General features: G+C 32.5%; 2 protein-coding genes and 1 pseudogene across 2 annotated transcripts; 1 reads left to right on the top strand and 2 right to left on the bottom strand.

Annotated features, from left to right (window-relative positions):
* Positions 1-2,678: 2,678 nt before the first annotated feature.
* On the bottom strand, positions 2,679-3,389 carry LOC114192647 (uncharacterized; annotated as a pseudogene).
* Positions 3,390-4,341: 952 nt separating this feature from the next.
* On the bottom strand, positions 4,342-9,208 carry EMB3003 (2-oxoacid dehydrogenases acyltransferase family protein). The gene is made up of 7 exons (XM_028082112.2): positions 8,440-9,208; positions 7,650-7,922; positions 6,602-6,793; positions 6,417-6,504; positions 5,130-5,200; positions 4,932-5,015; positions 4,342-4,815 (listed from the first exon to the last, which is right to left on the bottom strand). Exons 1-7 carry the CDS (start codon positions 9,007-9,009, stop codon positions 4,711-4,713), a joined length of 1,383 nt encoding a protein of 460 aa, XP_027937913.1. The 5' UTR covers positions 9,010-9,208; the 3' UTR covers positions 4,342-4,710.
* A 2,623-nt stretch (positions 9,209-11,831) lies between these two features.
* Positions 11,832-15,613, top strand: LOC114189609 (Tetratricopeptide repeat (TPR)-like superfamily protein). The gene is made up of 6 exons (XM_028078222.2): positions 11,832-12,128; positions 12,608-12,695; positions 13,001-13,061; positions 14,257-14,549; positions 14,764-14,910; positions 15,095-15,613. Exons 1-6 carry the CDS (start codon positions 11,938-11,940, stop codon positions 15,380-15,382), a joined length of 1,068 nt encoding a protein of 355 aa, XP_027934023.1. The 5' UTR covers positions 11,832-11,937; the 3' UTR covers positions 15,383-15,613.
* Positions 15,614-16,021: the final 408 nt, after the last annotated feature.

Raw genomic sequence — 16,021 nt, 5'->3', positions numbered from 1 at the left:
AATGAGTGAATATTAGTCCTTAATCCTTTTTTTGCATAAATTTTTCAAACAAACCTCAAGCCAGAGGAGAGTTACAAAATGTGCATTTAGCCTATCGTTTGAATGGAAAAAATTATCCCAAATGTTGCTCGTATTATTATTGTTGTTTTTGAAAATCAAAAGGATCTGTTTCATAACTCAACCATTAGGAGTTAGAAAAAGTAAGATCCTTCTTTGGTAATATGAAAAAACCAACGTATGTGCTCATTGACATATTCTGGTAAGTTACCATTTTCTGTTGGATTTAATGTCTCAAATACCCGTTTTACTAATCATTGGATTTTACATACTGGAGTCACTGATCACATGACACAATTTCCTGAATTTTTTTCACATATTTTTCATGTCTTAGTAATAAAAAAAATCTCTATAGCGGATGGAAACATGATATCCAGTGGGTTAAGGAGATATACAAGTAAACTTGACCATACTCCTGAAAAATGTCCTACATGTTTCTAAATTGTCCACAAATGACCCTTCTTGTAATGGTATTTTTCATAGTAATTCTTGTATATTGCAGAACAAGAAAGTGAGGAGGACGATTGGACATGCTAGAGAGTTGAATGACCTTTACTATTTGAAAGACTTGAACCAACATATTATGAGTTACTCCTTGATGACAGAATCCCTAATACACGACCAGCATGAAAAAAAATTAGTTATATCGTTGTCGTCTTAGACCTTTTCTCGTTTCGTGTTATAAAATTTTTGTATTACGGGTTATCGGAGAGATTAACCATTCTCAAACATGAAATTTAAGTGTCATAGAAAGTGTTTTCTGACCTTTAGAATCACGACATCACCCTTTGGTACATAATGATGCATATCTCCTCCAACATGTTGTATTCCTTAATTCATGCAAATTTAGATGGTGTCCAAGTCAACTTATGGTAAAAATTAAAATTAAAACTATCATGCATCATTGCCTTGTGCTAATGGTATATATACTTGGGTAAGATGGCGCTTTTTCAATAACTTGGGGCAAGTCAAAATTAATACCCTTAATTGTAGAGTACTTGAAGATTATCATGTGGAGAGTTTGCCCTCTGCAACCTCCCACATCAACCAAAGTTGACACTCCTTCAAATCCTTTATACTCTTCTGGTTACTTTACAATATAAGATTTAGGGTTTAGGGTTTAGAAAATTCAAATTTGAGTTGAATTTATAAGATTCATAAATCTAAGGTTTTAGATAATAAGCGGTGATCCTTAGGTGGCTTTTACTGTTGCCATGTGTGACCAAAAAGGAGTGGGTGCAGAAAATAAGAAGAGAAGAAAGCAAGGGAAATGGACTAGCCCAACTACAACCCGTACAATTATTGATAAATGTTTGTGATCATAAACGAGTGAGTTTTTAAATATTTTGGTACATTTAAAAATATTTTTCAAATGGAATGTGGAATGCACATGGAACTATATCTTCCGATATAGAAGAATCCGAAAGGAAATATAAAGTCAAGTTAAAAAATTTGTGATGTTCTACTTTTAGATCTATGAAAATAATGAAGATGGGTTGGGGCAAGAGAGTATTCGATCTTTCGTATATTTAAATGATTAAATTGATTTAAAATTAAAAAAAAAATTATTTTTATTTTTATTATAAGTTAATGACAAAAACATATTTAATTCTTTTATATATAACACATTGTAGTTAAATATCTATTTGAAATTAACGCGGGTGATATCCAACTTGTGTTTGTGTTTTGCACCAGTTCAGATACAAATATCTTCTACTGTAAGTAGCATCGATGTCTTGACAATAGTTACGTGACATGCATCATATTAAAAAATTATTTATATAATTCAATTTTTTGTTTATAAAAGAGTTTTTTCTCTTTTATATTGTTTGTAATTGTTTATTAAAAAATAAGACAAATGAGAATCAATTATTAAAAATAGAATAAAGATGAATTTGTATTTAAAAATTAGAAAATTCAAGTGTCATCCCATTAAAAAAATAAAGAAAATTTGCCTGTTTAAAAATAAAAGAGACGTGCATGCCAAGATTAATATCATCTCTTTCTATATTATAGGAAGGCACATAAGAAAGTATATTTTGTTTATATGCAAACTACTTTTAAGCATTTATTGTTAATGCTCCAATGAATGCTATTTCTCGATGATATATCCAACTTTGGAGGTTTAACCTTACAAATTTGGTTTCACAGTTCACTCCAACAATACTGAACGAAACTAATAAGAAGAAATCAGAGAAAGATTCTAGAATAAAACACAAAGCATATAATTGATTTATGGTTTAATTAGTCTGATGATACCCATTTTCGTTCAGATATGTCAGTTTGGTACCCGCTTTTAAAAATATGTCAATCTAGTGCCAACTTTTGAAAAAGTGTCTTAATCAGATCTCTTTTTAGACAAAAATTACTAAAACCATTAACTTAATTCATGACTTTTACTACTAAATTTTAATATAAATATCAATACTTAATTTTGTAAGTCATTTTAAATATCAACACCGTTAACTGTATTAATAATTTTTTTCTGAAAATAACTTAATTGAGACATCTTTTCAAAAATTATGACTCAATTGATACATTTTTAAAAACGGATATTAAACTAACTCATTTAAATAAAAGTGAATACTATCCGACTAATTAAACCTTGATTTATTGATTAAAATCTATTAATGAAACTCATAAGAATAAATCAGAGAAAGATTATCTGTGATTTATATATACTTTTATACACATTTCATAGTGAGAGACAGCATCTCATGCATTAAAAAGAGAAAAATATTACTCAGAAGCTATTAGTCTGATTGCCAAAATAACTTTATTTGAGAACTGTTGATGGAAAAGAACTTCTTGAAGACCTTAACCATCACCAACATACCATACCTGTTCCTGGTTTGAACAAGAGCAGTGCTTGTCTTGGCACATTTGAATTCAACCATTTCCTTTGAAGAAGTAGCAAACTTTGTTGCTGAAGATAACTCTTCATTGAAAACCTCCCACAGCAAGTCCATTGGAACCTCTTCATCATCATCATCTATTCTTCTCATGTTCTTTCCATTTTCCAACTTTGCTTCAAAGTATTCTTTTTCATCTTCTTTGGTTCCTTCTCTGAGGACTTGGTCAGAAGAGGTCTTTGGTGAATCCATGGTATGAACACAAGTGTCACACATGTTGGAGAAGCTGAATTAGGGTTCTGTATCCATGGCTTGGGTAGTTAAAGTGAGAATTTTTCAGATGTTAGAGAGATGGGAATGATGTGAGTGTGGGTTTGGTTAGGCTTGTAGGGTGGGTTTGGAGCAGATTATTGTTTTATGGGAGGGTTTTAGTTCAACTGCTGCACAAAGCTACATCTATTGTTCACTACATATTAAGTATGAGATTATTCATTTGCTATGAAAGGCTAAACCAATGTACCTATTTATTCTTTCACTGTGGAGTCAATAATTGTCAATTGGCACACTAGAAAAGAAAGTAAGGTAGAGTGAAAAAAGAAAAAATCGTAAAAGGATAGAGACTGTAGTTGTAAAATGAAGCTGGACATCAAATCATATTGCAGTCAATTTTTCTTTTCATAATTTAAAACAAAACTTTTAAATTCTTTAGAAATTTAAAATGATTCTAATGAAAAATTTGAAATTCTTTACCTTTTTATCGTATTATTTAATTTTTTTATTATTTATTGTTAAAACAATTTTACTCTTAAAAATTGTGATTCTCCGTTGTTAAGAAATTGTAATTCTTTATTTTATGAAATCATGAAACAATGTATTAGGTTTATAAGGATAAAGTTTTACTAGAAAGATACAATACTAATGAGACATAAGTCAAACTACATAAGGCATTGATATCACTCTAATGTTTTTAAAAACCTTTTTAAAACGATGGTCGATCCTTGAACGGGATAACACTGGTTTAAGTAATGCTGTGATATATGATCCTATGGTGTGTGATGTATTGTAATGTCATATATTTAAATGACATGGTATTTCATTTTTATGACACATGTGATGTTACGTATCCAAATGGCATGGTATTTCTTGTGTCACGTCCTCGTTTAATAGTAAAAGGGTAATGAAATAAATTAAAATAGAAAAAAGTTATATTATAAGAGCTAAAATGATAAGAAAAAGGAACAAAAACGATAAAAGTATATTCAAATCAAATGCAACAAACATTGGTTGATGTTTGAGCCGATTAATTTTAGTAAAAACAAGTATAATGTTTTTCATTAGTCACAAAACAAGAACTTGTGCCAATCAAAAAACAAAACAAAACAAGAACTTGTGAACGGGATAAACTTGGTGGAATAAAAACTGAGAAGCAACATTTTATGCAAACAAACTTTTACCCTCAATCATTTGAGTTTCACTTTTCAAGATTTGGAATCGAAAAATAAGTTGTATGCTTACATAAAATTATGTGCATTATTAGACTAATGAACATCCCAAATAAACAAAAAAAAAAAAAAAGTAAAAGGCAGCACTAAGGAAAAATTGTAAATGACATTTTCGACTAAAAATATGTTATAAGAAACCACAGCTCAACTTTTCTATTCAAAACTCTTGGCAAAATCCCGAGTGAATAGTAATTGACTCCTTCAATTTCTGCTTGTCGAGAATTAAGAACCCCACAAACCTGATGAGAGGAATCACACCCCGAAAAGGAATGCTGTTTCACTTTGTTAGGAAAATGAGACTAAAATGTAAGATCTTTGGGGTCCTCAATAATCAGTGAGAGTGTTTGCAAGAACGAAGCCAAATCAGCGCCATAGATGACTCGGTGATCAGCTGTGACATTGACCTGCAAATTTACACTTCTTCAATTATAGGAAACAAGTGTGGAACTGGATTTATGTTTTTCTAACAATAGCTAAGACATAGTCCTATGTATGCAAATGTCAGGACTCTCTCTCGTACCTGCATTTGGTTCTTCATGCCAATGCGACCATCCTTGGTAGCCACGACAGTTGGCTGTGATGCTCCAACAGCCATTATTGCTCCCTACACAAAAAAATCCAAAGAATTATAATGTTCGTGTTGCCCATCACTAACAGAATTGGAACATTTAGTCAATCTCTTGCAATTGCAATATTTGACCACAAGTAAAACACTCACAGTTCCAGGTGGCAGAATAGCATCAAAGCGATCAACACCAAACATTCCAAGATTGGAAAGAGTGAAAGTACCTGTGGAAAATAATAAAAGCAATCAGTGAGGATACGCAAATATCCAAATCAGAGTTCTTAATTTGATCCAATGTCATAAAATTTTGATCAGTGAGGAAACTACATTGTATCACTAAAATTTTGATTTTAAAAACTATCAAGACCTCAACTAATATGTCATAAAAAATGGTTGGCCAAACTTAGTGAGATAGGCCTTTTGGTTGATGTTACTTGTTTTAAAATTGTAAGCTTTTTTTAATTCCCTCCAACTTGTTATTTATCAGACCTCGCTGTTGAATAGTGATGACCACAGCATCACTAAACTTTACATTCTCTCTTCGTTTAACTTTTCGCATCCTTAGTCTTATGCTAACTAAAGCCCACGCTGTGGCCAGCTAATAGAACATAAATCCTCTGCTCTGTTCCCAAAAATAATTCTAAAAGTCATATTTGTAAATCCTCATGCTTAAGGACTCATTGTTCTTAGTCTTTCAAGCCCAACTTATTCTTTAATCTCAAGCACTCATTGCAATTGTAAACCTAGAAGAATACAACAATGGAGCATCAGAAAACTGATCTGTACAGATTTTCTGGTATCATAATTCACACTTCCCTTCAACTTACACTAAAAGAAAATAGATAAACATTCATATGCAATCTCCAGCTTTGTCAGTGAATTGCCCATATAAAATAAAGCTTTTCTTTGGTATATAGTTATAAACTGCAAATGTTCCACAAATTATACTTTTTGCCTATATGATTACATTCCATGCCTAAAACCAACTGTTCAAATATATAGCCTATGTAGATGTATAATGTCTGCGTCATATATTCTTCGATTTCACAGTTGCAATCCAGTCAAATAACAAGATTATGTAGATGATAATCCATCAAAGCATCCCAATCCAATTTTCATACTGATATTAACTTTAGACACGTCTGCCCAGTGCACACACTAATCATGAACTTGGCCACCAATATTGTCATTCATATTTTGAAACTATGAGCTATTATTTTCTTTTCATTCAAAGATATCTCCTATGTATGTAGTTCTTTTCTTTTCATTCAAAGATATCTCCTATGTATGTAGTGATAGACTTCTCAATTCTAATTAAACTAATATGAAGTCAACTATCAAAATTTCTAGACTCTACTACCTACAATTTTCAAGGATTCAATAATAAATTTGAAAATTTGCTAAGATGCAGAACAAAACCAATAAAATACATGTAAGTACCAGTGTTGTATTCATGAGGTTGCAGCTGTTTGGACCTGGCCTTATCAACCAACTCCTTCCACTTTCTCGACAATGAATAGACATCAATCTACAACATACATTAAATATACCTTTTCACAATTAAGAACCGTCTTATATTAGAGGAGAGTGGATTAGAAGTTGATCAAATTAGAGTATAAAAAAACCTTGTCAGCATTCTGAAGCACTGGTGTAATCAAACCACCATCTGTAGCCACAGCAACTGCAACATTGATGCTGCTATTATATGTAAAGCTATTACCATCTCTACAACTAGAGTTGATAACAGGGTGTTTGACCAGTGCAAGCGCAGTAGCCTTGGCAAGCAATGCTGTCATAGTAACTCCCTTTGACTTGATCTGAAATTTTTTAAAATAGAATCAATGAATTTGGGTATGAATCCAGAACTCCAGGGACTAGGTATGAATAATTTAGAAATGTGAAGATATCAAACTATCAACTACCCCATTAGCATGTTCAAGTAACAAGTAACAACTTCACAAAGAACATAAATTAATACATGGCTAGTATTTTTACACTTGACCACTTTTGGTAATAATTTTCTTTACAGCTGTTTTTACTCCCTTTTGTGTTATGCAAAGATCCTAAAGAAAAAATTGGGAACAGTCCTTGCAATTGACTATGTCAATTACTAAACCACCATTCATTACAAGGTCTAAGAAGATTGTCTAATTAAAGATACTATTGACTATGCAAATTGGATAAAGTGTCCGTTACATATTAAACACAAAGGTCACAGGAACCCATGTGATATTCATCTAGCATCAACATAATCATAATCATAATGATAATCACAATAACAACCATATCTAATGACTTAGGGAAGAACATTCATATTTAGTACCACATATAAATTACAAAGTATGTGAACTCCCCCTTTTCACCCTCTTTTAATGGGTTGAGTGTTAATCTCTAAAGGCACCAAGCTTTCAACAAAATGCAGAACCAACAGAGTTTGAAAACAATTAGAACAATTCAAACAGTCAGAAAACCAAGCACAAAAGATCTGTAATAATAGTATGACCTCTTCCCTCCACAGTATGGCAACATCAAACTCACAAAAGAACCATAACAAACAATAAAAAGAAAACCAAAATGATATGTCAATGCGATTTAAACAACTAGAAGAGCAATTCAATGCAACAACACTTAATGCATTTCACATCCAAATTTCATTGCACATTCAAAGCTCACCTTCTTGTACAAGGCATCAAGTGCATCCGTGGTGATGGTGTAACCAACCCTGAAAGTGGGAACTGCCAAACTCTCCACCATGTTTCTACTCACAGCACTCTGCATTGTAGTGAAAGGCACCACAGACCCCAACTCCACCCCGGCAGGTGCTGCACTCTTCCCTGGTGCTGGTGACGCTGCTGCTGCAACATCCCCAGAAGCTGCAAATGCCTCAACATCTTTAGCAACAATCCTCCCCATCGGTCCAGTTCCCACTATCCTCCCCAACTCCACCTGTTGGAAAACATGTCAAGAGCCCAACCGAACAGAGAGAATGGAAAGAACAAGAAAGTGCAAGAAGATGTAAATGTGATAGATGAGTAAAGCTCTTACCATTAGGCAAATGTACTGGACAAAATGCAACTAAGACCTTACTAGATCAAACTTCTTATTAAATACTTATAAGAGAAAAACATAAAAAAGGTATAATAAATTAAAGTTCTCTCTGAGTTAAAATCAATTAAACATCTCTTATAACTTCTTTCTCCAGTTAAAATTCAACTCATAAGAAAATAAAATAGTAAAATAAACAAACATCTCTTATATCTTAAAACCTACACATGCACTTCAATTTTTATAGAAACTCGTCTACCTTCTCTTAGTGTCTCTAACTGGAAAATGTTGAGCAGCATAAGTTAATTTTAACTAACAGAACAAGTTTCACTCATTTTTGTGTATTATTTTCTTCTTATCTAGAAATTTAAGTAACTATCTAACTCATTCACAACGGTCTAACAAACTATAAAATCACCTTCAAATCCTTGGCGAGCTTCTTCGCATAAGGTGACGCAACAATCCTCTTCCCTCCCTCCGAAGCAGGATGACTGGACACTACGACCGGAGTCGGAACCGCAGCTGCGACGGGTGCCGCAACCTTCTCCGGTTGAGACTCCACTGGCGGCGCTGGTGCAGGTGCAGGTGCAGGTGCGGGCGCGGAAGAGGAAGAGGATGCTTTGGACTTGGCTTGAGGAATCTCATCCTCGGTCTCAGCGAGGAATGCGATGGGGGATCCGACGGCAGCGACGCCACCTTCCTCGACGACGATGGCGGCGAGGTAGCCGTCGTAGAAGGTCTCGACGTCCATGTCGGCCTTGTCAGACTCAACGACAACGACGCTGTCGCCCTTGGAGAGCTTGTCGCCCTCGGATTTGGTCCAGGAGACGATTTTACCCTCAGTCATAGTCGAGCTGAGCGCCGGCATGAAAATCTCTCGGATCTTGGCCCGAACGACGAGGGGAGACGTCGTTTTGCGGTGAGTAACGGCGGCGCGGCGGAGTGAGGAGGAGGAGGGGACGAAGGAAGTGTGGAGAAGGTGAGCCATGGCTGAATGAATGAAAGAATGAGAATGGCTTTGGATTGGATTGGATTGAAGATAAACGAAATGAGGAGAATGTGTTAGTTGTTCAGTGTTAAGTAGTAAGGGTTTTCCTCGAATTCATCGAAAGGAGACGGAGCTTCCAAGTTCCAACTCTAACCAAACCAAATCAAACCAACCACCGTACCACACCGTCCGATGTTATATGTTAATGTGAGTAACGTTGTTTTAAGTGTTGGTTCATCTATGTTTGCAGTTTAGTACAAAAGTAGTGATAAAAAAAAATATAACATAAAAATTGCAATTTAGTAAAGAAACAAGTGAAGTAATCAAAACATAGAAAAACAAAATGTGATTTGTTTTTATGAAAAAAAAACTTTTCAATAAATGTTATTTTCAATCGTTAATTTAAAAAGTATATTTTACTTCTCAATTTATTTCAAATATTAAACTTAGGGAATGCATTTAATAAATTACAATTTAAAACATTATGCTGGAAATATTAATTATCAACCAGCCGCAACTTCAAATTTAAAAATCATTTTTTAACCCTAAATTTAAAATTCTAAAAAATCACAAATAGCATTACTTAGTTAATAAATCCTCTTTTGTTGCGTAATTTTTTCAATGAAAAAAGAGAAAATTGAATAAATAAAGAAGCACCTGTGGACTTTAACTTACAAAAAAAAATATATGTAAAACCTAATTTTAGGCCTCATAAAATATCTATAATTCCTAAAAAAATTATCATGTATGATACATCTTTTATCATTATAATATGTGATGCACTTATAAAGGATTTTAGAGTTGGTTTTCCACAATATTGCTCATGTAATCTCTTTTGTAGTTGTCATTATGATTTGTGAGACCAAATTATTCATCTTCATTCTTGCATACTTACATACAACTAACTAAAACAAAATAAGCCTCTATCTCACTAAAGCTACACTTTGAGATATAGAGTTATTTTGTGATACTTGTAATATAGATTTTGAGGGATAAACACTAATCAGAGTATAAGAAAATAACTTTTAGGATTTTGTTTCTAATCCAAGTCCATGCTTTCACTTGTGTATTTACAAATATTTTCACACCACCAACTTTTGTATTTCTAACAAAAAGTTATTTCTATAATCTCATATACTTTTCATTAAAGTCATCCAAGTAAAATTCCAAATCAAATTTCCTTTTCTATTCAATCTTGGCATGTTAAAATGATAAAAATGGTATATGACTTTGTTCTCTAAGAGCGAGACTATTATTATTCATATCCATTTATAACATAGATCCCAAGCAAAATTTACTATCTAACATTCCAAAAATATACATTGAAGTAACTTTTTCGTAGTTTGTACTTCAGAACACTTACATCTTACAGAAAATTAGTATATTTTTATGTCGGAGATTATCCTTAATTGTCATACTATTCAAACATACTCTCAAAATAAAATAATTGACATTAAATACTGCATTTGTCTTCCATATTATATTAAATAATTTATCATAATCATCACAAATATTATTATATATAATTTTATATAATAAGTTTATCGTGTATATCTCTTATTTATCTTTTTTCCATTTCCAATAATCATGTCAATGTATTCGTAGTGCATATTATATTAATATTTGTCTGAACATATTTATTTGTGCTAATTTCCACTCAAATCATTCTCTCTTCCATTTTATTTTCCATTTTCATATAAAATTATTTCATACACCTACTTTTGATATCCTTGCGTGTTTCATAATAGAGTTACTACATAACTCAGGAAATTTTTCAGCAAGTGATCAATCCACCCATCTTTTCAAAATTTGAATTTTGATCTACTTTTAATATTCCATATAATATTTTTATCACACCATTTATTGTCTACTCCAAAACCACGTACATCCTTTAAATCATTCCACCCTACTAATTTATAATTGAATTGTTTCATGTTATCTAAGTATCTGATCCTCGTATTTAAATTCTAATTGAACATAGAAAAAAAAATACAAATTATCTATCTAAAAATAATAAATAGAAGGGAGTAATCAAGTATATATAAATTATTAGGATAAAGTGAGAGGATGCGTACCACATTTAATAAAAAATTATAAATACTAATTAATATAGATTGAATAATCAATGGTAATTTTGAACGTGATAAATTCTAACACAGTAGTAGAATGATCGAAACAAGCACCTACAAGGGATGCAGAGGAGGAAGAAATTGAGTTAGATGACAACAATAACATCAAAGATTTCTAGCCAAAATATATTGTAATAAATAAACAAGTAGGGTTTTTATTCAATATAAATTTTTAATAAAATATTTAAAGAAAAAAATATTAATTGAATTATAATAAGAATAATAATTAAAATTACACATTAATATTATAATATATTTGGAAAACTATATTCTTATGAATAATTATTATAAGAAACTTAAGACATTTAAAAAAAATACTATATATATATTATATATTTTGAAGATATGAAATGTTTTTTTCTTTGTTTAATTATAAAGTCGGTCTCTATAATTTCATATGCGAATAATTTTGAGGTCCATAAATTTATAAAATAGATAATTTTGATTATCGTAATTTTATTTGTTAAATTTGGTAAATATATGTAAATAATAAATTAGTTACATTACTAAAATTAGATAATAAATTACTAAAACTATTTTTTAAATATATAAACATTTTATTTTTAAAAGATAAAAATCCAATCACTAAAACGATAAAGACCAGATTATTAAGAAGAAAAAAAGGAAATATATGTATTGAATAGAACACAATGTGTATGAAGTTTAGTAAAGAAAATTCCGGAAACTAAAAAGGATAAATGAAGAAGGTTATGTAACAATGATGTTCCGGTCCAAGGTGGCATAGGTTGCTGGAGCAGGATAACCCCAACCGGAACAACTCAAAAAGCAGAAACAGAAGATGGGTGGTTCCATTTTCACTCACTTCCTCCTTCTCCCTTCCACTTCTTCTCCCTCTCTTTCCACTCTATTCCCATCCAAGTTCAATGACTCTGTTCCCTTCACCCTTTTCTGCAACCAATTCCCTTCCAAACTCTCTACATCCTCCCCTTCCCAATCCTCGCATCCTCGTCGTTACTCATGTTCTGTAAAGTAATTCCCTTTCCTTTCTCTCTTTAATTTTCTACCATTTTTATCTCTTAATTGGAAAAGATTAGAGCTTGAGCGTCGTGGGTTAATGGGGTGCCTCATTTGCATCTTTCTTCCATGCTTCATGCAAATGTTATTAGTGTTAGTGGTTAATGTTGTTTAGGAGAGTACTGAATTGGGTAACTATGTAATTGGTCAGCACCAAGTTAGTTTTGTATTGGCTACTTCTACCAAAGTGTACAATTTTGCGATTTCTAGCAAATTTCAGCTCACAGTGGAGAGTGTGTTGATAGCATTTCTCTTTTTGTGATAGAGTGATTTATGTTGAAGTGATAGAGGTGATGAATATCTAGGCTTGTAGCGTGATACGTATTCGTATTCCATACTTTCAGTTTTGTTACCCTCTTAAAGGCTCTTGTTTTTTTAGTGGTTCACAGTGGTGTGATGCATGGATGAATATTAACTTAGAGCACTCTTTACAGAAAGGTAAATGCCTTCGGAATTCAGCAAAAATGTTCCATACGACATGGAGACAATCTTGATGCAGTGAAGAGCGGGATTTTGCTGCAGGTTGTTTAAGTTTCACGTGTTTTACAACAAAATTAAGCATTTCATTACATCAATTACTAAATCTTGTATTCCAATATACCTTTCATCTTCATAATCTGATTCTCCTACTCCCTCTTACAGTTCTAGTTGATTCATTGATTTCTCTTTTATTTTGGTGACAGAAATCAACTCTAGGTCTTGTATAAATGTGATTCATTCTAAATACCATTATCAGTTTAATCTTTAAAGCATTCTCTTTATTCGTGCCCTTTGTTTACTCCTTAAGTTCCGGATACTAATCTTTTCTTTCATCTGGACGAAGACAGAAGTTTCAAAGGAAAATGCCAACGGAATTCCTTAGTAACCTTTTCAACAAACAATTTACAAGTAATTCCCTATTCTCTGTTGCTAATTTTATTAGTGTTAACATGTTTTTGCGTATAACGAGTGAATTGGTAATGTGTTTTATAGAAAAATGGCAAGTTTTGTAATGGAAAAAATTTAGTCTTAACGTGCTGTTGTTTCTCTAGAATGTAGGAACTGACCATATGATGCTGTGATGCTATCGTGCTCAAATTTTGATAGACCTCTAAAGCATTCTATCTATGTAGTGATCAACAAATACTCTGTTATTATACCACCAAGATAAAAAAAGACATAAAGGAAATGATAATGAGGTTTGTTGAGATGAACTGCATGATAAATTATATCATCCATTTAGATTTACATGTTCGTAGAATCATAGGTCAACTACATTGTATATAATGTTACTGATACGGATGTACCTTTTTCCTAGCTGAGAAGATCACCCATCTTTGTTTGACTGTCTACCACTAATGAACTTGGTTTAATCTGTTATTTCAATAATTTGAAGTGTGTTACCCATTTTGTTTTTCAGTAATCTTATTTGCCCCTATCCCATGCTTGTATTTATTGGTGTTTGAATCTTTTGTTCTTGAAGTTAATCCTCAAGCTGCTCAATGTGTTAACCATCCATGACACTTCATGGAACTGGGGTTGGTTAACCCTCTTAATTTGTAGGGAACCAAATCACTATCCCCGTTTCTTATTCTCTTTTTTGTCACACCAATTAAAAAATAACACTTCTACAAGCAGAACAATTTACAGGCAAGATACAATTTTGTTAACCCATAAAAGGCCATAAATTTATAATTCTTCTTCAATATGAAAATTTAGAAAAATACTTGGGAAAGTATACTATTTTTTTTTTTTTGTTTCATAAGAAAGCCAGCCTACCTTGAATGGCTAGCGGATTTAAAGGAGGGGTCGAACCTGTCCTTAAGAAGTGTACAAACTACAATGGGCTAAACAATTTGAATGGATTCAATCATTCAACTCTATTTGATAGCTATAGGTAGCAAAAGTAATTACGATATTTTCATGAAATTTGATTATGTTGGTTGTTTTTAGTAGTCAAATTACCGAAACTGATTGGGTAAAATCCATGGAAATTTGTGTTCAAACATTTGGGTAAACGTTAGCTAACTCAAAATCTTCGAATTTTGTTTTAAAGTTGAAATGGTCACCTGAGACTTTGCCCTTTTCCAATTTTCTCTTGCAGGATTTTCAGTGAATGACTTTACAACCAAACATCTTGAAGGAGATGCAAGATCATCCAAATGGGTTTCAGCATTCTTGTTTGGGCAAACTATATCAGTGATTTCTCCTGATGTTTCTTATGCAAGCAGCTCAATGAAGATAAACGAGTTATATGAGGTTGGAGAATTGTTTGATTTAAGCATCCAACTAATATACTTGGTATTGCTACTGGGTTTGTTAGGGACCGGGACTTTTTTTGTGATTCGCCAAGTTCTTGTCCGCAGAGAACTGGACCTATCTGCCAAAGAGTTGCAGGTGAGAACCTATGCATCTTCCCTTTGGTCCTTTAGATTATTTCTTGGGCAAGATACATGGTGTTAACCTCAAAAAATGTTTTAGACCCTGAAGCTCTTTAAGTTTGTTTTCTCTGGTTTGGTACCTTAATAAAGAGTATATACACAAGTGCAAGCCATTTGGAACTAGATGTTTTATGATCCTTTGTCCTTGTTCCTGTTTTTCATTGTCTCAGGAACAAGTAAGAAGCGGTGATGCTGGTGCAACTGAGCTTTTTGAACTTGGTGCTGTGATGCTGCGCAGGAAATTTTACCCTGCTGCTACCAAGTACTTGCTTCAAGCAATTGAGAAATGGGATGGGGATAATCCTGATCTTGCTCAGGTTAGATGATTTGTTTGATTGCAACCATTGTAGTTTCACTCTTTATTTCCATTCATGATTTGTAGTTTCTTATAATTTTCTTATCAACAATAAAGAGTGTGTTGGTGGTGCTCCTTTCTTATTCTGATATGAGTTGTTAACAACTTTGGTATGGTAACTATTACATAAACCAATTCATCAATAGGTTTACAATGCTCTTGGTGTAAGCTATGTCCGAGATGGGAAAGTTGACAAGGGAATTGCTCAGTTTGAGACAGCTGTGAAGCTTCAACCAGGCTATGTCACTGCTTGGAATAATCTTGGAGATGCTTATGACAGTAAAAAGGATTACAAGTCTGCTTTGAAAGCATTTGAAGAAGTCCTACTATTTGATCCTAACAACAAGGTTGCAAGGCCTAGGAGAGATTCTTTGAAGGGACTTGTTGAAGCAGCCAAAGGAGTTACCGTCACAAAATCAACTGAGAAGAAATGAGTTCTATTATATCAACTCACACTATGAACATGGCATGGTTGAATACATAGTTTTCAATAACTTGGTTCTGTTGGAAGGAATTTTGGTTCTATTGGTGTAGTTACTACAAACTAGCATATGTAGTTTAAAGTGCTCAATTATCTAATGGTGCTGATGGTGTTTTCACGTATGAAAAATCCTCCTTTTATTTTTAGTTATTTATTTTACAAAATGGTCATTTTCGAGCTTTCATATAGTGGTTCCTTTCATCATTATGTCATTTTGTCATTGCTTATATCATATATTTTGAATTATTGTTGGCGTGCTGTGTGTATTGGGCCTCCACTTTGTCCTTCAACCATTGGAAGTCTAGAATATGACTTTACTAGCTAAAATAACAGAGTTTAATTTCTCGTAAAACAAGATAAGAAAATTATATGATGGCTTTTAAAATTATTACTGTAGAAAGTTAATGATTTTAGTATGCGTGATGATTTATTATTGAATAACAGTATAAAATTTAATAGTATCTAGATTACTCTCTAAAAAAAGGGTATGTCTGATATATGTTGTTTAATGTTATTTTTCTTTTCATGTTCTTGAGAATTTTTATTTACATTTAGATCTTGTAGAAAAATATATTTGTTTTAAGCTGAAAAA

This window comes from Vigna unguiculata, chromosome 7 (assembly GCF_037176805.1).
Source record: "Vigna unguiculata cultivar grain cowpea cultivar isolate G323 ecotype 2 chromosome 7, ASM3717680v1, whole genome shotgun sequence".
Taxonomy (NCBI): Eukaryota; Viridiplantae; Streptophyta; class Magnoliopsida; order Fabales; family Fabaceae; genus Vigna; species Vigna unguiculata.
Note: the sequence above shows the minus strand (reverse complement) of the source record. Positions and strands in the feature narration are given on the sequence as shown.

Excerpts from the sequence above, each read along its gene's own strand:
- EMB3003 (XM_028082112.2), bottom strand. The coding sequence starts at position 9,009 with ATGGCTCACCTTCTCCACACTTCCTTCGTCCCCTCCTCCTCCTCACTC. Across the intron at positions 7,923-8,439 it reads AGCTCGCCAAGGATTTGAAG|GTGGAGTTGGGGAGGATAGT; the intron begins GTGATTTTATAG and ends GTTTTCCAACAG. Across the intron at positions 5,016-5,129 it reads CTATTCTGCCACCTGGAACT|GGAGCAATAATGGCTGTTGG; the intron begins GTGAGTGTTTTA and ends TTTTTTGTGTAG.
- LOC114189609 (XM_028078222.2), top strand. The coding sequence starts at position 11,938 with ATGGGTGGTTCCATTTTCACTCACTTCCTCCTTCTCCCTTCCACTTCT. Across the intron at positions 13,062-14,256 it reads TTTCAACAAACAATTTACAA|GATTTTCAGTGAATGACTTT; the intron begins GTAATTCCCTAT and ends TTTCTCTTGCAG. Across the intron at positions 14,550-14,763 it reads TATCTGCCAAAGAGTTGCAG|GAACAAGTAAGAAGCGGTGA; the intron begins GTGAGAACCTAT and ends TCATTGTCTCAG.